The following is a 25,520-nucleotide window of genomic DNA, read 5'->3' on the forward strand; positions in this document are numbered from 1 at the left end:
TACAAAGTAGGATTTAGTTTCCCTTGTTTTTCAGTAAGCAAGCTGTATTTAGCCTTGGAAACTTGTCTTCTTCTGCTCAGTGTTATGGTGTTATGTTTTGGAGATTCACCTATGTTAAACTTCTGTAGTTCATTCTTTTTACTGCTTTATAATATCTCATTATATGAATATACTATATTTTATGCATCTGTTTTCCTGTTAATGAATGTTTAGGTTATTTCCATTTTTTTGCTACCACAAACAATGCTCTATAAGTTTCCTGGTGCATAGGAGCAAGAGTTTTCTAGGATATGTACCTGGTGGTGGGATTGATGTGTTGCAAACCCAGGTCCTTTAATCATTTGTTTGACATTTATTTAAAGGAGAGGCCAAGTTTTCTGCCAGGAGTGCAGAGGAAGAGGACTAGTGAGGGATAAGCTCAACCTCTTTCTTACTGTCTCATGCCTTTCAACTTTGGCCCAAAATGTTCATACGCAGCCTTACAAAAGCCTTGCAGATAAACCACCCTTCCTTTCCAGAAGAGAGTTTTAAAACCAAAAGGGGAAGAAGTTGTCTTTTGCATGCACCATTGGGATCTCACTCTTATCCTTATTCCGTACTCAGATTCCTTTTTACTCCCTTAAAAGATTCTGGTTAATACAGTTGTCTCCATCTTGTTTTATTTCTGTTGATGTTTCAGCAACTATCATAGTTGGGTACTTTGGTAACTAGCCAATGAGTTTACTCTTTATACTTGCTTTTGGTGTGTATTTGGACTGGTAGTTTGAAATAAATGAACTTCAATGACTTAAAATGGTTTATGTAATGAATTTAAAATAATGTTGTTAGAGCAGCATTTCCAGGTGAAACTTGTAAGAGCATATTGAATCTATATAGAACAGTTAACTTTTTGGTTTTTGTTGAGAATCTGCACTATGCTTTATAATTCCTTTGAAGTGTGTTAAAATGTCTGTATTTATCTTTAGAAATAAAATTATCTACCTCTTATCCTTTCAGTCATTAGTAATGTTTAAAATCTCTATTGATTTTATTTTCATAAAGGCCATTTTTAAGTGATCCATTAGATCGTTAAGTTAAGGGGTGCTTAAACACTTAGGTTCTGTTCAAGTCTGAGACTAACACCAGCCAGAACAGATGCAGGCTTCCAGGATGATCTGTGATCCTCTTTTCCTTACAGAGCGATATTCCCACAGCACAGAGGAAGCGGTTTACTAGAGTAGAAATGGCCCGAGTTCTGATGGAGAGAAACCAGTATAAAGAGAGATTGATGGAGCTTCAGGAAGCTGTTCGATGGACAGAGATGATTCGGTTTGTATGAGGAGTGTTCTGGTGTTTTTCTGTCGTATCCTAGGTTTGGATGTCCCTTCACTGAGAACTAGAAACCCTGGTGGCATAGTGGTGAAGTGCTACAGCAGCTAGCCCGAAGGCTGGCAGTTCAAATCCACCAGGTGCTCCTTGGAAACTCTATGGGAGAGTTCTACTCTGACCTGTAGGGTCGCTGTCAGTCAGAGTCAACTCAATGGCAGCGGGTTTGGTTTTTGGTTTTTCATTGAGAACTAGAGTCTGCCTTAAGGGCCCGATCCCCTTGCTCCATTTACTAGGAGGAACTTCCTAAGGTAACACTGGAAGTTAGGACCAGAATGTGATCGGTGTGAGTGCTTTTTGGCCCAGTAAGGGCTCTTAGAGAAAAATGTTCCCATGACCTCTAAAAGGCAAGTTTTATTACTTAGGAATGGTGGGCATTTATCACAAGAATGTAGAGCTTGGCACTACTTTAGCAACAGGGTCAGGAAAATAAGGAAATTTCATATGCTGCATAGGAAAATAATTTTTACGTAGTGTCTTCCTATGAAATTCATAGCTCTTGCTTGATTTTTTTCCCCTTTCTGATTTTTCACATGCAAAATGTACCTTCCATTGCCATCTTTCAGTCATTTGTATCTTAAATGTCACCTAATACTGCCATCTAGTGGTCAGTATTCTCTGTAACAGTATCTCTCACTTTGAGGAAGGGCTCTTAAAGTTTATAAATTAGTTGCCCTCTGATTTACCCACATCTTCAAGTTTGGATTGTCGTATCAGATTTCCAATAACAGTGTACAGTAGCACATCGTTTTTAAGTCAATGCACGTTTTCTAACCTCCAGCTTTTACTTCCATATGATTATATAATTTATATATCCTTTTATCAGTGCCATGCTAGAGTGAAGTATTTTTGTATAGGATGTTTTACAGTTTGCTAAAATTATAATTGCCTATAGCTGCTAAACCCGCTGCTGTCAAGTCGATTCTGACTCATAGCGACCCTATAGGGCAGAGTAGAACTGCCCCATATGGTTTCCAAGGAGAGCCTGGCAGATTCGAACTGCCGACCTTTTGGTTAGCAGCCGTAGCACTTCACCACTACGCCACCATGAATCGACTCGATGGCACTGGGTTTGGTCTTTTTTTGGTTTATAGCTGCTAAGAAGAAAGAAGATCAGTAATCAATTTATTGAACAAGGAAACAAATACTAAGGTGTGTTTTTAACTCTAGTATACTTAATGGGTTAAATGAATTTGTTCAATAAGTAATGAGTAAATATTGTAAAGAAAAATTGAGGGCATATAGGCAGGACCCACTTTTCATTGCTGCTTTTAATTCTTGCGGCCAACTGGTAGTCAACATGTGAAAGGGAATTTTACCTTAACTTTTGCAATGAATTAAAAGATGTTTTTAATGTAGTCCTTCAAAAAAATTTAAGAAAATAAGTAAAAAGGGGGCTCTGATAGTGATGACAGAATCTTTACCATCTTACTAATTAAGCTGGAATGCCTTATTTTCTAGATTTTTTGTTGAGTTATCTGTTAGCCCAGCTTAGCCCCTTCCCTTCCCTGGTCATTTTTTCAGTGATGGAAAGCTTTAGTCCTGTGAAAAATGACCAGTCAGAACAGTAAAGTGACAAGCTGTTTTGTGAGATCGGAGAGTACAAGAGAATAGAGACCTTTATGAAAGGACAAGATTTACAAAGCAGTATTTTGAAAGTTAGAGGCTTTCTTCTCAATAAAAAATTTCAAATATTAATGTTCAGGCATGTTGACTCTGTCCAGCACAGATAAAAATCTTGTCTCAGTAGACTATGAGTTTTTTGAGGGAGGGGAGATTTTGTTTATCTTAGTAGTATTCACATCCAAAGTAACTGTTTACTGAATTTAATTGTTGACTGTCCTCTGTGTACTTCTATGAACTTCTTGTTCTTTAGATAGAAAACTAGATCACCTCATAGATAATTTTTTTTTTCTCCCTCCTTTATCTTCTTTTTAATGTAGGGCATCAAGAGAAAATCCAGCTATGCAGGAAAAAAAAAGATCAAGCATTTGGCAATTGTAAGTATCTGAAAACAAATAAGGACATGTAGAAACTTGAAATGGTGTGTTTTTACTGTGTCTATTCTCAATAACAACACTAAAAATAAATATTTAAAAAATAACATTAGACAGCATCTTGAGACAAGATTACAGTCAAAATTTATTTTCCAAGAATAATAGCCTTTCATTTTTTTTTTTTTTTTTTTTACTTTAAGGTAAATAGCTAAACTGAACTTTTCCTTCTTGCTATATAGTGTGCCAACTCGGTAAGGCTGCTCTTGAGGACAAAAAATATGCTGTTGTAAGCTGCATCTTGTTGGTTATGTGTTTGATTGAATCTCTGCTCAATTAAATAAAATAAAGGGCCATTATTTATGAAGTCGATAATCACCTGGATCTCCATTAAATTTGTTACTGAATTATTGGTTTTGTGATTGTACGGAAATTTACAAAATGACAAGAAACTTAGTGTTTGTGGGGTTTGGGGTGTGTGTGTGTTGCATTACGTTCATGCCAGAAGTACTGTGTGTTTACTGTGCTTAAAATTTATCCCTTTTTTGGTGAATCTGCTTTTTAATAAAAGTGTTAATTTCTTTAAAGTGGATATGAAAATAGCTTATTTAAATTACACTTAATCAGAAAATATGTAAGTGTGTGCTAAAATGGTATTGTGTGTTCTAGTATTTTATTAAAAGACTATTTTTAGAACTGGGGTGCTGAGCTTCCATTCAAGTCATGCAGCCATAACCTTGCTATTTAACAACCACTCTTACATTGCATCAAGTAGGAGCTAACTAAAGGAACTGCCTTATGTCCTCAGTGGAGGAAATTCCCTGTACTCGAGAGCTTCTTCCTTTCCATATGCAATTGCTAACTGAAGAAGAGTTGATCAGCTTTTCTAAGCAATAATTTCTCTTCCCTGCAAGTCTGAGTTTGGCCATGAGTTTCTGCTAAGGCTGCAGTGTGCAACTACGAAAAATGTTTTTGCCAGTTTCTAACTCATTGCTTTGTAAAAACACTCTGGGATTTTCCTTGAGCATTAAAAAGTTTGTAGAAAATCATGGATTGTTCTTCACTGTGTGCGTGACGTATGTGTATATATATATATGTACTTACATTTTTTTCCTTAAATATTAGTTTCAGCCGACTTTTCAGCTCCTCAAGCAATACTGCTAAGAAGCCTGAACCACCTGTTAACCTGAAGTACAATGCACCAACCTCTCATGTTACTCCTTCTGTCAAGAAAAGAAGCAGCACCTTGTCTCAGCTCCCAGGGGATAAGTCCAAAGCCTTTGATTTTCTTAGTGAAGAGTAAGTATTTGCCAGATGAGGGCTTATGCCCTAAATAAGTTAATGGTTCACAGCAGCCTTGCCCCTGTCAGATCAGCTATGAGCATTCGAATAAATCTATTTAGAAACTATTTCTTTAACTTGGCTACCTTTAAGTAAATTACTTGTACTCAACACCTTTTGTGAAAATTACATTTCATAATTTTCGTAAGGAGTTTTTTTAAATGTCTAAATTCTGCTGGTATGACGTTAATAAGTATTAGTAGAGATGTAAAAGGTCTATTAAGCCTTTGTCTTAAATGCCTGAACATTTCCTTTGGTGTCAGAGAGACTTGGTTTTCTGTCCTGACTCCGGTACTCATTAGGTGCGTAAACTTGAGCAAATTAACCTCTCGGAGCCCGTTTCTCTGCCAGTAAGATGGGTACGATAACTTATCTCAAAAATTTAAAAAGCCCATGGCCGTTGAATCAATTCCGACTCATAGCGACCCTATAGGACAGAGTAGAACTGCCCTGTAGAGCTTCCAAGGAGCGCCTGGTGGATTCAAACTGCCAGCCTTTAAGTTAGCAGCTGTAGCACCTAACCACTACGCCACCAGGGTTTCCATCTCAAAAATTATGCAGTATCTATAAAGTATCTGACACACAGGTAGATTTGTGAGCTATTGTGTAAATAGCAATTCACTTCACAAAAATTTAAATGACCGAAATACAGATTATTTCAGAATCATTTTCATAATGTTTTACTTTATAGCTAGCTCTAAAGCTTACTAAGTCTATTTGCATTTTTGTCTTCCGAAATAAGTTAATAGAATCTAGAACTTATCTTTCCAAGAACATTCTTTTTACTGATCTTTACTCACTTCTAATACATTCCCTGGCATTAGAAAATTCTCAGTAAATATTTATTGAATGAACAAAATTAAGGAGCCAAAAATATTTAAGAATTGTTCTTTCATATGACCAAACCTGAAACTTGATAGAAATTTGATGGCTGATGATTCAGCTTAATTTAATGGGCTGCTTGCTAGCTTGTTAAAGTTTGGGCACTGCGTTCACTATGCACAAAGTTAAAACGACCAGCTTTATTTAGTATGTCATTTTTTAAAGAGCAGCAGCAGTCTGAAATAAACTAACTTGAAATCATGTAATTTTTTTGTGATTAATTTTGCTATTTTAGGGAAAGAGGAGAGATCAAGCTGTTGTTATGTTCACTGAATTAAAAAAGAAAATCTCTTTCTTTTAGAAGCGAAGCTAGCTTAGCCTCACGCAGAGAGCAAAAGCGAGAACAGTACCGTCAGGTAAAGGCACATGTCCAGAAAGAAGATGGTAGAGTGCAGGCTTTTGGCTGGAGTCTGCCTCAGAAGTACAAGCAGGTAATACGTGAACATGGTAAGAGCGTCTTGTGGGAAATGAAGTGTGAAGGGACCCAAATCCACATCCCAGGCCAGTTCATCTCATAGACTTGACACAAGTTGAGGGTAGTGATTCTCTGACTGTTTTCTAGATCCCTAGAGCTCAAATGAGATGCCTCTGAGTCTGTAAGGTGAGGAGGGGTCAATGGGAAGTGGCCGAGTACATCAAACTTGAGGTGCCCTGCTCTGCTATAACCAGAACAATTTTTTTAATATTTGAAGATTTTGTTTTTTTTTTAAATAGCGTCTGCCATTTTTAATTAAAAAAAAAAAAATCAGTAAGGAGCCTTTCAAACTGTTGACTTAAGGCATTCAGAAACTTTACCTGTTTGCTGTGTATTCCTTACCCCTAAAAGACTTAGCATATGTGCCCGCACGCACGCACACACACGCGCGTTAGTTCCTCTCTTCTGAGCACTCACAGAATCTTGTTTAGTCCTAATTGCCACTTGGTTTTTCTGCTTATTTTTCAAATAAGAATGACAAAACCAACTTGAATTTGATTTCAAGCAGTAATATCCAGCAGTAGTGCTTACCCATGTTTTAATGGTTCTGTAAGAAGTTTGCTTTTGATGAGTTTACCAATATGTCTTTTTTCTTTCTCTCCCTGGCCCTGCTTCATAGGTAACCAATGGTCAAGGGGAAAATAAGATGAAAAATTTACCTGTGCCTGTCTATCTGAGACCCCTAGATGAAAAAGATACATCAATGAAGGTAAGTTAATTTTGAAGTTAAAGGTGGCATTTCCTAAACTCTGGGTAGATTTTTTTTCTAAAGCCAAAAAAAAAATTGAAATACTACTTATTTGGGTGAGGTTATTGTCCATTTTGTAGTTTTAGAAGTGGGACGTTTTGGATATTAAAGACCTGTATTTACAACCACAAGTAGCCAGGAGCCCTTGTAGCCCAGTAGTTCAGCGTGTGGCTGCTATCCAAAAGGTCGGTGGTGCAGACCCCCCAGCCGTTCCCCTGGAGAAAGATGTGGTAGTTTTGCTTCTGTCAGGATTTACAGCCTTGGAAACTCTACAGGACAGGTTTGTTCTGTCCTGTAGAGTCCTTATGAGTTGGAATTGACTTGACAGCAATGAGTTTGGTTTCTGTTTATAACCGTTACTTACAGTGAGAAAATATGAAAAGTTCTAAGCATTTCTAGAGTGAAAGTGACTTGCTACTTTGTTTTTGCCCCAAAAGCTATGGTGTGCTGTTGGTGTCAATTTATCTGGCGGGAAGACCAGAGATGGTGGTTCTGTTGTTGGAGCAAGTGTGTTTTACAAAGATGTCACTGCTTTGGATACAGAAGGCAGTAAACAGCGAAGTGCATCTCAGAGTAGTTTGGATAAGTTAGATCAGGAACTTAAGGTGAGTTCAAGCACCGACACTTTACCTTCTTTTGTCTTTGGTCTTTTGTTGGTCCAAAACTTACTTCTGGGTCCAACTTCTAATTGGGATTACTGTGCCTTTGCTTATCTCCACCCCCCCCAATCAATTTTATTGAGGTGTACTTCACATACAATAAAGTGTACATTTGAAATGGGTACAGCTCAAAGAGTTTTGAAATGTATGTATCTATGAACTGCCACCACAATCAAATTATAGAACATTTCCATCACTGATCTGCTTTAACTGACAGGTTTTAGTCTACTAATTATTGAAAGGAGGTTGTATCATTACCCTCCCAAATAATCTAAAAATAAATTTGAAATCGTATTTCTTTTTCCTGTAGTGGAATAGCCTTATGAATATTTGTACATACATGTATTTTTACACGTTTAATTTTCCTTACTTCACCTGCACAGGAACAGCAGAAGGAGTTAAGAAATCAAGAAGAATTATCCAGCCTAGTCTGGATCTGTACCAGCACTCATTCAGCTACAAAAGTTATCATTATTGATGCCATTCAGCCAGGCAACATCCTAGACAGTTTCACTGTTTGCAACTCTCATGTTCTGTGTATTGCAAGTGTACCAGGTAAGAGTGAGCCGTGCTCCTCTCTGCCCACCTTCGACACCTCCTTCTTAGCAGGAACTGGCTTGGTTGCTGGAGATACAGTTATGCGCCTTGCTTGCAAAAATCAACTGGAAACAAATGACTAAACAATAAATTTTCAGAGAGTATAGAAAATAAAACATATGATAAGATGACTGAGAGGGCAAGGGGCTATGTAGATTGATCAAGGGGCTATGTAGACCTCTCTTGGGCCTTCTAAAATTCTGGATTAAATATTATGTGATGTTAAAGCATAATTTTAAAAATTAAAGATGTTTATCTTTACATTGTAAGTGCATCATTTTTAAATGTCTTACTAATATCTTAAGGCACTGTATATAACTTGGGTGATTCATTTTTAACCCTTGTGAATAAAACTATATTACATGTTTCAAATAGTAATCTTGGATAATTTCTAAATGTTTTTGTTACAGCTTCTTGTCAGATATAATTAAATTTCATTGTTTTTAACATCATTATATGGCTACTAAGGAGCTCATAGTAAGAGCAGCAATGTTATTTCTTACATTTCCATGCTGTTTACTTGCACTTGCATTAATAGTAGTAATATCTTAATTTTTTTAAGCCACTTTCCCATTCTTTGAGGGTTAGTGTAAATAAAACTTAATACTACCACCTTGGCAGTATGTTCAGTAGCTGTTTGTCTCACCTGCACACTCTCATTTCAAACTTAAATAGTTGTTTTTATGAAAAAATGCTGTTTATTTATAGGAGTTTATTTGTAGATTAAAAGAAGGTTTGTCTTCTTTTTCAGGAGCTCGAGAAACAGACTATCCAGCAGGCGAAGAGATTTCAGAGTCTGGTCAGGTAGACAGAGCGTCTTTATGTGGAAGCATGACAAGCAATAGCTCAGCGGAAACAGACAGTCTATTGGGAGGAATCACAGTGGTTGGTTGTACCACAGAAGGTGTGACAGGAGCTGCCACTTCACCTAGCACCAATGGTGCTTCTCCAGTGATAGAAAAACCACCGGGTATGTCTGTTCTCCTTTCGTGCCTTCTGTATAGAATCTGAAGCTTCCCCAGATGCCTCATTATTGGCCTATTTTAGATCTTGAGTTAATAAGGATGAAAGAACTTGAAAGAAGAGGCTGTAACAACTGTTAAATAAAATCAAGAATTCTTGATTTCACGATACAGTGTGGAGGGAGAGGGTAGATGGAGGGAGAGGGCAGTTGGAGTGGAATTCCATAGCAGGGGTTTGTGTGGGGGTGCTACTGGAGGAGAAAAGCTGAAGCTCAGAATAGTTAGGATATTTTATTTATTTTGTAGAAACGGAAGCAGAAAATAGCGAGGTTGATGAAAATGTTCCAACAGCAGAAGAAGCAACTGAAGCCACAGAGGGCAATGCAGGCTCAGCTGAAGATGCCGTGGACATCTCCCAAACTGGCGTGTATACAGAGCATGTCTTTACAGATCCTTTGGGAGTTCAAATCCCAGAAGACCTCTCCCCAGTGTATCAGTCAAGGTATACAAATGGGTCAGTTTAGGAAACCAGATAGTGCACACATAAAGGGAACCAAAATACCTCAAGGAGTGAAAAAAAATGTCCTTTTTAATTGGCTTTGATGTGGCAGACTTGATGCTGTTGTCCCCTCCCACAATGCCTTTATTTCCTCCCCTTCATTCTCTTCTGACCTTTTTTTTTTTTTCCCATTTCTTCTTTATCCCTTCCAACTTAAAAAGTACATTAGTCAAAATCTTCCTGGTCATTTTTTTCCTCTGGTATAATTTTTTTGGAATTATTGTACTTGTCGTCTTCTATTCTATGAATAACTCAGCCATTTTAATCCCCACGCCTACTCTCACTCCCATGCTAGTTAACAATAAAATTGGCCCTTGTTTAAGTGCTCCATATGGGCTTGACTGACCTTTTAAAATTGTTCTCATGCAAACATCTTATTAGAAGATGGTTTATTTTAGCTCTTCCCTTAATGCATAGATTAATCAAGGCCCATTTAGGGAATTATTTCATTTTCTTTCCTGCCTCCTATACGCCTTATAGAAAGCTGATGGGGGCTTCACTAAACTAGGCCCTTTTTCCAGTTTAATCTTCTTCCTCTTAGTTTATACATCAACCAAAAGTTTATTAACATTTAATTGGTAATTTAAGAATAAAATGATCTTCTTAGAATTAATAGGTTGGTTTGTCTGTTTTGAATTTAGAGCCCAATTATATCTTTTTATCAAATGTGCCCTGATATCCTAAAGAATGAGGGTTTGGGGGTAAAACCTAAGCATGTTTCAATTTATTAATAAACTTATTTTAGAAATTCTTTATATCTCACCCTCCTTTGTATTCCTCATGTAAGGTAAACTGTTCCTCCTCTCTCTTCTCCCAAAAACTGTAGTAAAATTCAGACTGCTCTTAGAGCTGAAAGTTAGTTTGGGTATTAGCTCCTATATTTCATTACCATGTCTTACTCCCTTAACTGTACCTTGGGCCTCCTAATATGTCAATACAATGAAACCTGTGAGAGCCAGAACTCGACAGGACTGCCTTATTTTCCGCCTTTGACAGGGTGCAGTCTTACTACTTTCCTATTGCTTGTTTTAGTGGAAAATATTGTAGTTTTCCTTCTCTGACAGGTTTCCACCTTACACAGGTTCTGGCTTTTGCAGGTTTTACTGTATTGTTTCTGGTAGAATTTAAGGTGAGCGTTTAAGTTTGGCTTTTCTAGAATTAATTTTAGCATTTGATTATTTTTTAACTCTACTAAAATGTAGAAATGTTTACTCTCTGACAACTGTGGCTAAGCGTACTCATATTTTTCCTTTTGCCTTATTTTTCCTAGTAGTGACTCAGATGTGTATAAAGATCAACTATCAATATTGCCAAATGAACAAGACCTGGTGAGAGAGGAGGCCCAAAAAATGAGCAGCCTTTCACCAACCATGTGGCTTGGGGCTCAGAATGGCTGGTAAGTGCCAACACTTTTATTATTAGAGTATCTTTAGTCTTTTACGTTTGCATTTGAAATCAGAAGATAAGTAGAATGTAGTACATACAAATATAAACAAAGCACATATTAGTGCAATGAAATTTTACATACACACAAATTTTGAGGTTATGTTGGCAACTGCCTTATAAATTGGACTTCCATTGCTTCTGAACGGTAAACCATATGTTTCTTTGTCACAGAGTGTCCCTTTATATAATATTCTTGTAAGAGGAGGTAAATAAAACCTTAAAATCTGGGTGATCCAGAAATAGAAGATCCTGAACAGCACAGAGAAAGAGAGTTGATGATGCAAAGAAGATTTATATAGGCTAGAGTATAGGCAGGAAATACCAGGAGCTAAGCTAATGTATTTGGCTGCTGGAAGGCCCAATCCCAAATATAACTTTAGTAGAGTTATTAGGAAAGCCAGAGCAAAATAAAAAACCAGACCTGTTGCCAGCGAGTCAATTCCAACTCATGATGACCCTATAGGACAGAGTAGACCTGCCCCCTAGGGTTTACAAGGCCATAGTGTTTATTCAACCCTACTACCACATCTTTCTCCCAGGGAGTAGCTAGTGAGTTCGAACTGCCAACCTTTTGATTAGCAGCCAAACACTTTAATAACTGTGCCACCAGGGCTCCTCTGAAGTTCAGGGGATGATAACTAAAATCACATAGTCTGTTCACTTTCTAGTACCGTTGGGAGTCCTACAAAACTGTTCTTTCCCAAGTTAAGCAAGGCCACTAATACATCTATTCCATAGGGTCTATAAAAGGAGGGATTGGCAACCTTTTTCTATGAAGGGCTAGATAATAAAAATGTTAGGCTTTGCTAGCCATACAATCCCATCACAGCTACTCAAGTCTGCCACTGTAGTGCAAAAGCAACCATTGACCATGAGTTAACTTGCTGCGTTCCAGTAATACTTTAGGGACACTGACATTTGAATTTCATGTAAATTTCACATGCCACGAAATACTCCTGTTCTGATTTTTATTTCCTCAGCCATTTAAAAATTTAAAATTTTTTCTTAGCTTGAAGGCGGTTTAGAAACAGGTAGTGGGCTAGATTTGGCCTGCAGGCTATAGTTTGCCACACCCCAATCTAAACCATTCTGTCATCAAAAAGAGTTCAGCCTAGTAGAGAATTAAGGTAATTCAAAAAAGGGGTTTTAGCCTAGGGCTCTGGTGTGTCGGGTAACTGAAACTGGCTGGCCATTCATTGCAGTAGTTCTGGCATTTCATCTCTGCTTGTTGCAGTTTGCTTCATCTGTGCCTTAGGCCTGCCCTTACTCTCATCTTTGTTTTCTGACAATTGTGCAAAAGCAGCAGCACCTTTTCCTAAAGTTTGTATATTACTCTTCTTTTCTCCGGAATGATCTCTGTGATCATTATTAGATATAAGCAGCAACTTGGATGTTCTCTATGCCTTACCAATCTTGACTTATTTCTTGCAGTTTGTATGTCCATTCATCTTTAGCCCAGTGGAGGAAATGTCTCCATTCCATTAAACTTAAAGATTCGATTCTCAGTATTGTGTAAGTTTTATTTTAGAAATTCTTCTTTTTTAAAAACATGTATTTGGCGTAAACTAGTGTTTAAGACTCTTTAAGCTAATATGTACTTCCTAACTAAATCGCTATCAAGATATTTTGAAACCTTTTTATGGAACTAAAGAACACTGAATGAGGATGAAAGTCTGTGAACAGAAAGTAAAATAGAAAACTTTAAGTCGGAGAGAAAATTGCCAGGTTAATTCCTCACCATACTGTGAGTTCTTTAGTTTTCAGGGAGACAACAAATATCTGTTAATTTATATTTGTTTTAGGATATTCTTTGTATTTTACGAATATGCTTTGTGAATTTGGAGCATTGATTATTAATCCTTTTCTGTAGGTTGACTATCAAAAATCAGTTTGTCTGTAAGTCCACAGAGTTGACTGTATAGTTCCACTCAAGGTGTGTGTCTCTGGTCTGTAGACTTTGTGTCAATACTCCGCAAAGACAGAAAGAGCTTGGGCCAGAAAGTAAAACACTGAGTCACCATGCATACTATTTATTTAGTTCAGCTGACATTTTTTTCACGGCAAGACTTTCTGGAAGGAAGCAGTGTGTTTATTTACATTCCGATTTGAGTTCCTCAACTTATTATGGATTGGCACTTTGAGATGCTCTGGATTAGTTCAGTACTGTATGGTTCTTTCTGTATTCCTGAATGGAGAGTTTTAAAATCCCTTTTCCTTTCTTGCAGACATGTGAAAGGAATTGTGTTAGTGGCACTAGCTGATGGTACCCTTGCAATCTTTCACAGAGGGGTTGGTGAGTGGTCATGAATATATAATGTGCACTAATTTGTTGCTTTAAAAAGGATTTTTAAGCAGCTTGATTTCTTATGTTTTAAAGAAATAATACTTTTTAGGAGAAAGACTAAAGTTTAAACTGAATATTCACAATGTATGACATTAGTAAATACATGAATGCCTGCCTAGAGGCATACGATAACAGTCTAGCTCAGTGGAAACATATTTATCGAAATAAGTAAGGAGCTTTGCATTTCATGGTATTCTTACATAATGTAATATGGAGGCATTTGGTTTTCATTCATATCCTTACTCAGGAGAAATTGGTGAGGATTTTTTTCTCTTTTTCTTATGTTTGAAAAATAATCTGCATACTGACTTCCATTTGGAAAAAAATTTTAAAGAATTTTTAATTGAGTAAGGTTTAATCATTTGCATGTCACCTCATTTATGGTCCTCCCCTTAAAACGAGTGTTTCTGCCATCTACAGACGAAGGGGTGCTTGTGTCAGAAAACCTGCCTTGACTGAATTTAAGAGAGTTTAACATATAACTTCATAACTCTTTGGTACATGTATCAACCAAAAACAATACTTCACTTCCTATATACTAGAGTAGTAGATCAGGGAAATGTTATAAAAACATAGACACACTGAATTTGGATTTTAGCAAGGCTTTTTACAAAGCCTTATATCCTTCTGGGCTTGGAGAAGGATGGGGTAGATGATACTTCGGGCCTTTGTAACTGGTACCTAGAACTTGCTGGGTAATAGCTTTGTATCATCAAGGCGTGAGAGGGCTCTGTTCTATCATGTGTGGGCCCTTGACAGACTTTATCTGTGTATAATCCTCATAACAACTTATGAGGTAGATTCTGTCGTCATCCTCATTTTATAAATGAGGAAACTGAGGCACAAAACTTTTTAGTCACTTGTTATGGTCACTCAGCTAATAAGTGAAAGAGCCTAGAGAAAATGTGATTATAAATGATATTGACAGAATACAACACAATGTATTTAATAAGGGTAAACATTTGGGTTTAGAAGAGTAAGATGGGGAAGACATGTCTAAACAATGAGAATCACCTAAAGATTGACTACCAGCTCAGTATGAGTTAGTGAATTTCTTAAGTCTCACAGAAATAAAGTATACAGTGACAGCCCTACTCTGTTCTGCTAGATAGACAACATATTAAATGGACATTGACAAAGTAGATTAGTATGAGATAACTATAAACTGTGTTATACCCAAAACACATGCTGAGGGTGCATGATTTTGAAAAGAGAAGACATAGGGCTATAACAAATAAATGGGATTGGGTTTATTCTTTGTGGTTCCAGTGGGCAAAACTACAGACCAAATGACTGATTACATCCAGGGAGGCAGACTTTACCTAGGTATGGAGAATATTTTTTTAGACAATTATAGCTTCTGGAAATGGAGCAGCTGCTTTCACTGAAATTTGTTCAGGCAAAACTAACAAAGCAAAGCAAGCTTCTCGTGGTTGATTTTCATTTGTTTTTCTTTCATCATTAAAAATATATTACATGCAATTCCTGAACTGTTAGCAATGAGTTGCCCTTGACTTCTACCCAAGAAATTACACCAGAATGCAAGTAAATGAGAGATATTATCCCCAAAATAACCTTAAATCCAATCTAATCCTAAAAGTACTGTTATAAACAGATAATTCATAACTGACTTACCATATCACACTGTCGAGAGCATGTTTTAAAGGGGGGAGTCTTACGTATTAGGTGCTGGTTTGGATCAGGTAACCTTTGAGGTTTGGATCAGATGTGCCCTGGCCTTTGCAGTTTATAGGGTAAGAACCCAGTCTCTGCAAATGAAAGACATACTGAATACATGGTTTTGGGGCATTTCATCAATAGATACACTCAAGTTAGAATGTTTCTTGTGTCACACCTGAGTAAAAGACCGTATGTACTAACTACTATCCTATTTCTTATTTTAAAGACGGACAGTGGGATTTGTCAAACTATCACCTTTTAGACCTTGGACGGCCTCACCATTCTATCCGCTGCATGACTGTGGTACATGACAAAGTCTGGTGTGGCTATCGGAACAAAATCTATGTGGTCCAGCCAAAGGCCATGAAAATAGAGGCAAGTTAACTCGTGCTTTCTGTGCTGGTTGCATTTGTATTGCCTGAACACTGTAAGAGAGTGGGGAAGTGGTTATTTTTTAAAAAAGGAAGGAGGGATGCACATGTGAATATTTAAATGTGTCTGTGTACATAGATGCATATGTGTATTATTTGAATACGTGATTCTTGATATGTTTAATTATATGTATTAATTGGTTGGGAAGAAGATTGCCAAGTCTCCCCTCACCCCATGTGTATCCAGACAAATCCACATCTATCACAGGCTGAAAATAACATTGTAGCAGGAATTTGTTGTAAAAACAAAAACCTCTCAGCATTGCTTTCTTAAAAAAAATTTTTGCCACAATACATGAATTCATTCTAATTGTTTTTTGAAAAAAGAAACGACAAACAGCATGAAAATTTTAAGGTGAAAGTTTACCTTCTCCCACTGTCCCAAATCTCATTTCTTTCCAAAGTTAACCATTTTGCCTGTATTTTTCAAGTGTACTCTTTATTTACATACATGCATGCACAGAGAGGAAGAGAGTGAGATGTAGGTTCCTTTTTGTTTAATTAGAAATAGGACCCTACCTCATGTATTGCTCTGCCACAATACGCAATTCTGAAATGAATCTCAGTCTATCTAGCTGTTGAATACTGTTGCATGGTATGGGTGTGTCGGTATGGCTTTCATAAGTTGATATCCTGTAGAGAGCTGAAGTCTAGCAGCCGTTGATTCTTTGTTCTTCATCTTGTTTCGCAGTCTAGAATGAAAGTGATTTGTGTGTATGAGTGATCATGTTTAGTAGACAGTATTTAAATGCCTCTTTTAATGTGCTTCTTTTCACTAATATATGGTCTGCTAAATTATTGTGCAAATCACCAGTTTTTAAATACGAACTCTTATGTAACAAAAGTAACTTTGTGATTGAATAATCTTTCCTAGAAATCATTTGATGCACACCCCAGGAAGGAGAGCCAAGTGCGGCAGCTTGCATGGGTGGGTGATGGCGTATGGGTCTCCATTCGTTTGGATTCCACACTCCGTCTCTATCATGCACACACTTACCAACACCTACAGGATGTGGACATTGAGCCTTATGTAAGCAAAATGTTAGGTAAGCTTCCAAAATACTTTATCTTTGCCATTCAAAGGGAATGTTTCATTTTTAAATGGTCCATAATGTCTGTGTAGAACCAATGAATGAGTGAACACTGTTGTGGAGAATGTTCGGGCAGATGCTCCATCTACCCTGTGGTTCTTGACAGAAACCCAGGGACATTGATGACCCCCCTCTTATTCCCCACATTTAATCCTTCACCAGGAACTGTCAAGTCTACCTCCAAAAATATCTTAAGTCAATTACTTCTTTATCTCTACTGCTATCACCCTAGGCAAGGCCACCATCCTTTCCCCCTGCATGACTACAAGAGTCTTCTAACTGGTCTCGCTGTTTCCACTCTAATCCGTTTTTGCATAGTAAGTCATGTGCAGATACCACCTTAACACTTTTCCGCTCTTGCCCTTAGGTGAGGCTCACATTTTGTCACTTGGCCAGAAGACTTTACATGGTCTCGCCCACTCTTCTTTTCGCTCACTGTCTTCTACTTACACTGACCCACAGTTCAGTAGGTTCCTTTCATCCCAGGGCCTTCACATGTGCTGTACTCTCTGCCTGGGAGGTTCTTCTTCTTGGTCCCTTTCTACTTAGATTTCAGGTCCCAGCCTACATGTCACATGCAGGAGAGAGAGACCTTACCTGATCTTTAAGTTGGATTTGGTTTCTTGAATCCTTTTTCTTTATAGACTTACCATTATTGTGATTGCATGGGTATTATGTGATTCTTATTTAATGACTCTCTCCCCCACAGACCTTAAGGCCCATGAAGGGCAGGAACCATCTCTGTCTTGTTCCCTGCTGTGTCTTCAGCACCACAGTGCCGTAGACTATTAGGAATGTCTCTTTAATGAGAGAGATTGAACTGGGCCGCTGGTTTTTAACCTTTTTAGGGTCACTGCCCCCAGAGAACCTGATGATAGCTGTGGATTCTCTCCCTAGAAGCAGGCATGTATATAACATAAACACGGATTAATTTAAGGAGTACACTGACCATAGGTAAAGATCTCTAGATTAGACTGAGTAAATTAAGACTCCTTCTCGCACTGTGATTCTGTGATCATACCCCCAGTTCTTGTAAATAGAATTTGTGAGTGACTAATCATGTTCATCTTATTATATATTACCTGTTTAATCATTTTGCTTTCCAAATTCCAGAAAATAAGATGTTATAAAATCCCAGAAAATAAGATCAATTGTAAAAATTCCCTTTAAATACAAAAGTGTATCTATTCTCTCTAAATTATATGTGTATGGTATCCTAAAATTTCTAAAGCTGCTTCAGAACCTAAATATATAAACAAGGAAAGAATGTAGGTTTTGTTATCAAAGATTGTTTTTTCTATGCAAAGAAACATAAGGCAAACCAGAACTCTTTAGCAGCTTATAAAACCAAAGGACATTTGATTCCCTAATCTACTAAACTCTTTGTGTGTGTGTGTGTGTGTGTGTGTTTGGTTTTGTGTTTTTGTTTGATGTGGTTTGGTTTTGCAACTTCCTAATTAAATCCTATGTCGTGTTTCCTGATCAGCAGTACCCTGCTCCTGATTGATAATATAATGCCAGCTTCTTCTAGAATTTTCTTTTTCTATTAACCCTGTATTATCAGATAGGTAATAAAGCCAAATAAGAGTTTGCTTTGATGTGCACCTGCAGAAAACATCCAGCTAGCTTTGGTCACATTTCTTTTCTGTTGTATTAATTCAGCTACCCTGAGGGACTTGGAATCTAAAACATCTAAAATGTTCTTCCCCCCCCCCACTTCCTGTTTAGGTACTGGAAAACTGGGCTTCTCTTTTGTGAGGATCACAGCTCTTATGGTGTCTTGTAATCGTTTGTGGGTGGGGACAGGAAATGGTGTCATTATCTCCATCCCATTGACAGAAAGTAAGTATATTTTTAGATAACCATCACAGTGCAAATTGGAGAGTTGTAGGGAATAGTTATGTACAGAATTCAAGCTGGGGGAACTGTTTAGGTATTGGCAAATTGGTGGTAACTCAGAAAATCAAACTGGTGGCAAAGATCTAACTATTGTTCCCTCACTCTTCCTTTGAAACTTATAAACTCTAAGGGAATAACATTTTCCATGTGTTAGGACCAATATTCATATTAAAAGGTTTTTCATTGTGAAAGAATTCCTTTTTCTCAATTCAGGAATCATAGTCATATCTCATTGAAATAAAGGTCAAAATCCATTTTTCTTTCAGCTTTATTCCTGAAATGTTAGATACTACCTAACATTCATCTTAGTTTTTCATATCTCTCTGGCAGACAGTTTTTATGATATTCTGTTTGGCGTATTTGAGGTTTAAAAAAAATTGTGGGAGAAGTTTCTCAGGAGGTCAGCAAGCCATTCCTCATGCTGGAGACAAACCCTCTATGATCTCTTTGAAAAGAATGTGATTTATTATTGTTGGGAACAAAATGTGCATTGTATGTTTCTCATACTGTGTTGGATTACACTGATCATCCATTAAATAAGTGTTTTTGTGTTGCAAAATTCATGGACAGGGAATGGTTTGAAAACAAGAGCCTTAAGTCCGTAAAATAAGTTAATAAACACACACCTCATAATCTCTCTACCTTTTTTCAGGGGAAGAAGGGAGGGAGCCTTTAAAGAACCCAGGTTCTGAATAGCAACTGTCTTTTCTGCAATTACATATGAATCTACACTTTTAGACCATTTCTTATATCCTAAAAGATTCCAGGACCCTTCAGAGAGTTCCATTTTAGCATAGTTATTTGAATAGGGTTTTTAAAAAGGGGAGGAAAAGGGGGAATATTAGCATTTAAGAAATGCCCCCCGTTAAGTTCTCAGTATTTTGTTTCAGATTCACTAAAATCGTTTTATAATTAAGAAAACCAAAGTCATAGTAATCAAATTGTCTTTTTTAAGCAGAGAATTTGATAGAGGCTTTGGCCGGAACTTTATGTGGTTCTTGGTATTATGCCAAGTTGGATTTTGTTAATTTAGTTAGGAGGTTTGAACAGCAAGTTACCAGATAGAAGACGCTGAGAGTGGTGGCGCACAGTAATTCTCCTCCCTGTCATGCACCTCTCCATGTCCCCTTTCCTCCTTTCTCACTTTAGCCGTAATCCTCCACCAGGGACGTTTACTGGGGCTGAGGGGTAAGTGCACATCCTGAACCAAACTCTTCTCCCCGGCTTCTTATAGCCACTGTGAGGCTGTTCCCACTTCTACAATACTTTCTTGAATGTTTCTAAATGTCGTCCACTTGCAGTCACTGCATTGCGGCAGGTTTTTGTTTTTTTTTTAATGTTTATAACATGGCCACCAAACTGCTCAGCAGCTTAGTCTGTTTATCTTTTGTTGCAGCTGAACTTTCCTTTAGACTTTTCCTTCCAATAAAAACATGAAACATTTCTTAAAACTGTCATTAATCTACATTGTTGACTCTTGTTACAGATCGTGTTTCTTTCATTCACATACTGGCCCATGGAATGGGGATGTTTTGTGAGTCTGGTCATTCTAAAACAATCCAACAAACTGTCAGTCTGATGTAAATAAAAGCTACTTTATTGTAGTGGCTGAATTTTTTTAAGCACTTTTTTCTACCCCTCTCGAGAGAAATATTCTTATCGTAACCTGTTGTCGTCGAGTCGAGTCAGACTCATAGCAGCCCTGTAAGACAGAATAGAACTGCCCCATACGGTTTCCAAGGCTGTCATCTTTGTGGGAGCAGACCGCCACACCTTTCTCTCAAGGAGTGGCTGGGGGGTTCAAACTGCTGACCTTTGGGTTAGCAGCCAAGTGCTTAACCGCTGTGCCACCAGGGCTCCTTACCCATAGAGGAGAAAAATCAGAAGTCAGAATCGATGCTACCGCAACTAACAACAACAATAAACTATAAATGAAGATTTTATTTTAAAAGATACACCCATCTACTTTGTACTATGTAGTTGGTTACTTTTCTAAAATGGGGATTAAAACAAAATAAAACAGATAAATCTTTTTTTTTCTTTTGTTAGCTAAAATCATTTTTTTTAATTTAATAGATGATTTAAAAAGTAAACTTAGTTATTGCTAGACTGGCAAAATCCCCTACTCCATTTACTGAGGTACTTAAAATAACTAGCATGCTATATCTCTTTTTTTCCAGCTTTGTCTTGAATTGGCATTGCTGCCCTTATTTTATTTATCTCAACTGCCTGTAGCTTTTAGATAATATCATAAGGATTAACCAGTAACCTCTTGCATCATTACTATTTTCTAGGGAAAAATATTTGGTGTTTGGTTTTTCTGTTGCAGCGAATAAAACCTCAGGAGCACCAGGCAATCGTCCTGGAAGTGTAATCCGTGTATATGGTGACGAAAACAGTGATAAAGTGACTCCAGGGACGTTTATACCCTATTGTTCAATGGCTCATGCACAGCTCTGCTTCCATGGGCACCGGGATGCTGTGAAATTCTTTGTGGCAGTCCCAGGTGAGTTTGAGAAGTTCCATGTAATTGTCCGTATTCTGTCCTCCTTGGTTCCACTCCACAGTTATCTGCTCTATGCTGAGTACCGGAATTATAGATAATTCCAAAATAATACATGAAGCAAGTCCTATAATGGAGGTATGAATAAAGTACTTTAGCGAATGAATGTTATTTTGAGTAAAGTTATTTTGGAATCTCCTCCCCAATGTTTGATTTTTATTTAAGAGGCTTGCTTACTTTTGAAAGCAATGCTGTTATTTTGTCACAGCAGAATACCTAAAATGGTTTGGCCTGATGAAGGAAATTGGCAGAAGGAAGCCCATATCAGCAAAGCTGTGTGTAGGAAGAGGTGGAGAGTGTGGTCTGGTGCCTTTAGCAGTGCTGTGGTAAGGAGCAGTGGACTAGGAGCCTCGGGGTCTGGGACCTCTGTCTCTGCCAGTCACTGCCTTGTTGTCTTGAGCAAGTCACTTAACCTCGAGGCTCGTTTCCCCATTTCCTAAATGGATGTGACTGTCTGCTCTGCCTACCTCATTTGTTGTGAAAATTATTCAAGGTGCTTTGGAGACTACAGAGCACCCTCCAGATGAAAGGTGGTAGTAGTGATGTCCAATGATAAATGTTCTGCCCTTCGAGAATGCTAAAGTGATATTACTGAGCGTGTAAACAGGACCCATGTTTTAGAAGTAGTTAGAGTTCGGATCTGGCTTTACTACTTTAACTAGCTGTGTGACTTTGAACATGGTAGTGTCTCAGTTTCCCGAAAGTGTTCCAGAGATGAAATGATTAAATGTATATATAGCACAGGAGCTGGCACAGAGTACTCTAACCAATTATTCGGTATCCTTAAGAACATGGTAATGAGCTTCCTGAAACATACATCCTGTATATCTATACAGTTACTTCCTTAGGATAAAGTCCTACAAATGGAATTGCTGGTAACGGTACTTTCTTTTCCTTTTTAAAGAAATAAAATGTCACAGAGTCCCCTTTATCTCTCTCTCACTCCCTTCCTTTTTTTCTCTTCACTGGTACCCCCTCTCCTGAAGCTGATATGTACCCTTGTGCCCGTGTTTTTTGTATTTTTGCTACATTTAAATATAGCTATAAACAATATATTGTTTATTTTTTTGTTTTTTAACTTTATTTAGATGTTCTTATGAAGCATATGTATTCTTCTCATTTTTGATTTATTAACCTTTAGACATAAATACCTAGTTCATTCTTAACTATGGTATTATAATGCCTGAATACATGGCTACAATTTATCCCTTGTCCTGTTGATGAAGCTCTAGGTTTTTCCCCCGCTATTAAAAACAGCATTTCAGTGAACCTTCTTGTGTCTCTGCGCAGCCTGCTAGAGAGAACTTCTATTAGCAGACTAGTAGACTGGTTAGTTCCCTCACAGAGGGAGAGCACAGTGACGTAACGAGGCCCACCTGAATGGTTTAGTCCCTATGGCCATCGGCCTCACAGCAGAAAACTCTGTTGCCAGTTTCACTCTAGATTTATACTTAACAGGCTTGATGTCTTCCAAAGTATAATTGAGGAATGTATGAGTGAAGTCGTGTAAGGATAAATCAAACTGTTCTTTCCACTTTCAACATAAATTAATTTTTATTAAGCTTATTGCATCACAGGACTGTATCCTGCTATCTCCTGGAGGTATTCTTTGTAGTTTGACCAAAGGAAAGCAAATTCTGGCAAAAACAAACAAAAATCCAGTCAAAGCTCTGGGAAAGGAATGCTTTAGAGATTGTAGTGGCAATGATATTTCTCTTTTCTACCTTTTCATCATTCCTTTTTTTCTTTTTAATTGTGCTTTAGGTGAACGTTTACAGAGCAAATTAGTTTCCCATTCAACAGTTTATACACAAATTGTTCCATGACGTAGGCTGCACTCCCCGCAGTGTGTCAGCACTCTCCCCGTTACCACCCTGAGTTCCCCATTTCCATTCCTCTGGTTTTCCTGCCCCTCCTTGCCTTCTCATTTGTGCTTTGGGGCATACGTTGTCATTTTGGTCTCATGTAGATGATTGTTCTAAGGAGCGCTTTCCTCATGGGTTATTGTTTATTTGTAGGCCTGTCTATCATTTGGTAAAAGGTGATCCCCGGGAAGGGCTTCAGTTCCAAGTTAGAAGGGTGTTCAAGGGCCATAGTCTCGGAGGGTTCCTCCAGTCTCTTGCCAGACCAGTGGATCTGTTCTTTTTTATGAATTTGAATTTTGTTCTACCTTTTTTTCCCCCCACTCTAGCCGGGACCATCTATCGTGATCCTGGTCAGAGCGGTAGGTAGTGGGAGCCAGACATCATCTAGTTGTTCTGGTCTCAGGTTGGTGGAGGCTGTGGTTCCTGTGGTCCATTAGTCCCTTGGACTAATTGTTTCCTTGAGCCTTTGGTTTTCTTCACTCTACTTTGCTCTGGATGGAAAGAGACCAATAGTTGGATTCTACCTTTTCATTCTTAAGAGCTCTACCTTAGAAGTTAAACTTTAGAACAAATGGTAATTCATCAGTAATTTTATTTGCATAGACTAAATTAAAAATAAGGTATACTTTTATTAAATATGCTTACTTTATTTGTTCAACTCTCTGAAAATACTCTAAAAAAAAAAAAAAGAAGACAGTCTCCCCCGCCCCCATCTGTGATATATAATATTCACTTCTGTTCCTGTATATAATAGGTCAAGTCATCAGCCCACAAAGTGGCAGTAGTGGCACCGATCTAGCAGCTGACAAAGCAGGTCCATCAGCACAGGAGCCTGGCAGCCAGACGCCCTTGAAGTCTATGCTGGTCATCAGTGGAGGAGAGGGCTACATTGACTTCCGCATGGGTGAGTCCTTGGTCCTGGGAGATGCCCTTGAAGTCTGTGCTGGTCATCAGTGGAGGAGAGGCCACACTGACTTCCACAGGGGTGAGTGCTTGGTCCTGGGGGCTTAGGTCCTCTGTGAAGGAGAGGGCCACATTGACTTCCACATGAGTGAGTGCTTGGTTCTGGAGCTCAGGCCCTCAGTGGAGGAGAGGGCCACAGTGACTTCCGCACGGGTGAGCGCTTAGTCCTGGGAGCTCAGGCCCTCAGTGGAGGAGAGGGCCACAGTGACTTCTCAGGGTGAGTCCTTGGTTCTGGGAGCTCAGGCCCTCAGTGGAGGAGAGGGCCACAGTGACTTCTCAGGGTTGGTGCTTGGTTCTGAGAGCTCGGGCCCCTGTGTGTTCTGTGACTTGAATTTTTACCCATGGTAAACAAGAAACTACTCTGATGACTGATTTCTAAGAGGATCTCTTTGAATTCTTTATTTGAGATAGGACTTGGTATTTCTTTTTATACCACAGTGTTTTTCCATTTGAAAGAACATTAGAAAATAGCAGGGTGTGGTCATGTGTTGAGGTGTGTGTAAAAAGCATAAGGTTTAGAGTCGGAAGGCCTTGGGCAAATCATTCCACCTCTCAGAACCTCATCTTCAGCTGCAAAACAGAGATAATAAAACAGTGCAGAGATAGAGACATGTTACTAAATTAAGGTATTACAGATGCACTGACGGGGAGTGGTTCAGTTCTTCCAGGGGTAAGGAGAGAAGGAAGTCAAGCGATGATGCTTGAAGTGACTCAACGCTGAATAGGTTAGTCTAAAGAATTGGGTTGGGAAATGGGATGAGGAGGACTGGGGGTTAACATTCCAAGGTAAGAGAATAGCTCAACCAGAGTCTTAGAGATGTGAAACCATCTTAACTGAAGAAAAACTATTTTTAAATGACAGGAGCCTGGGGTAAAAGAAAGTACAAGTATGACCAGAGATAAATCTAAAGAAGGAGGGAGGGGCTAGCTTATGGAAGGCCTTATATACCAAATTAAGGAGTTTGTGCTTTTTACAGGTAGATCAGTGACACGTACTTATTTTAGGTATGAATCCACCAAGGAAAAGGGACTTTAAGTACAGGAACAATATGATTGGATTTGTGTAGAAGATGAATTGGAGGTGCAGGCTAGAGATAGGGAGATGAATTAGGAGGAAGTGAATACCTAAGTAAGACAGTGGGAATAGATAAGAAATATGGTGGGGAATTGGTAACTAATAGTATGTGGGAAAAGGAGAGACCTAGGTTGATTCCCAAGTCCTGGATGACCGTTCACCCAGAGGTAAGGACTACCAGAAGAGAAGAAGCAAATCTGGGGGGAGAAAAAGAGAAATTCAGCCTTGGAGGTATAGACTTTGAAGAGCATGGGTATTATCTAGATGGAAGATCTCTGGAGGGATTTTGGGGCTGTCGGCATGCAGAAGTAGTAAAAGCCATGTGCGTTGGAGTTCACCCCAGGAAGGTATGTAGGAGCTGAAAGATAAGATTCTAGGATAGAACCCCGAATTAATGCTCCATTTAAAGACTCGTCAGAATTTATGAAAGGATCTGAAAAGGAACCATCAGAGAGGTACAAAGAAAACAGGAAGAATTGATTGTTATGACTGCAATTCTTTGCAAACTGTAAAGCACTGTGCAGGTGTAAATTTATTTATTTGCTATAAATAAAGGGACCCCGTGGACTATCTAAAATCCC

The 25,520-nt window shown here is 38.3% G+C and overlaps 1 protein-coding gene across 6 annotated transcripts in view; it reads left to right on the forward strand.

Annotated features, from left to right (window-relative positions):
• The window catches only part of SPAG9 (sperm associated antigen 9), a 132,280-nt gene that overhangs the window by 101,950 nt on the left and 4,810 nt on the right, over window positions 1–25,520 (forward strand). For 3 of the 6 annotated variants that reach the window (XM_049860710.1, XM_049860715.1, XM_049860713.1), the window contains 18 exons: window positions 1,178–1,308; window positions 3,309–3,365; window positions 4,485–4,658; window positions 5,884–6,013; window positions 6,677–6,766; window positions 7,243–7,410; window positions 7,848–8,019; window positions 8,813–9,031; window positions 9,330–9,525; window positions 10,853–10,978; window positions 12,460–12,540; window positions 13,254–13,321; window positions 15,279–15,427; window positions 16,358–16,529; window positions 18,303–18,416; window positions 19,623–19,661; window positions 20,803–20,979; window positions 23,656–23,805. In XM_049860710.1, the coding sequence (XP_049716667.1) occupies window positions 1,178–1,308; window positions 3,309–3,365; window positions 4,485–4,658; window positions 5,884–6,013; window positions 6,677–6,766; window positions 7,243–7,410; window positions 7,848–8,019; window positions 8,813–9,031; window positions 9,330–9,525; window positions 10,853–10,978; window positions 12,460–12,540; window positions 13,254–13,321; window positions 15,279–15,427; window positions 16,358–16,529; window positions 18,303–18,416; window positions 19,623–19,661; window positions 20,803–20,979; window positions 23,656–23,805 (2,413 nt within the window). The remainder of the gene's footprint in view (window positions 1–1,177; window positions 1,309–3,308; window positions 3,366–4,484; window positions 4,659–5,883; window positions 6,014–6,676; window positions 6,767–7,242; window positions 7,411–7,847; window positions 8,020–8,812; window positions 9,032–9,329; window positions 9,526–10,852; window positions 10,979–12,459; window positions 12,541–13,253; window positions 13,322–15,278; window positions 15,428–16,357; window positions 16,530–18,302; window positions 18,417–19,622; window positions 19,662–20,802; window positions 20,980–23,655; window positions 23,806–25,520) is intronic. The other 3 variants (XM_049860712.1, XM_049860714.1, XM_049860711.1) reach the window with 2 other exon arrangements.

This window comes from Elephas maximus, chromosome 19 (assembly GCF_024166365.1).
Source record: "Elephas maximus indicus isolate mEleMax1 chromosome 19, mEleMax1 primary haplotype, whole genome shotgun sequence".
NCBI classification, from domain to species: Eukaryota; Metazoa; Chordata; class Mammalia; order Proboscidea; family Elephantidae; genus Elephas; species Elephas maximus.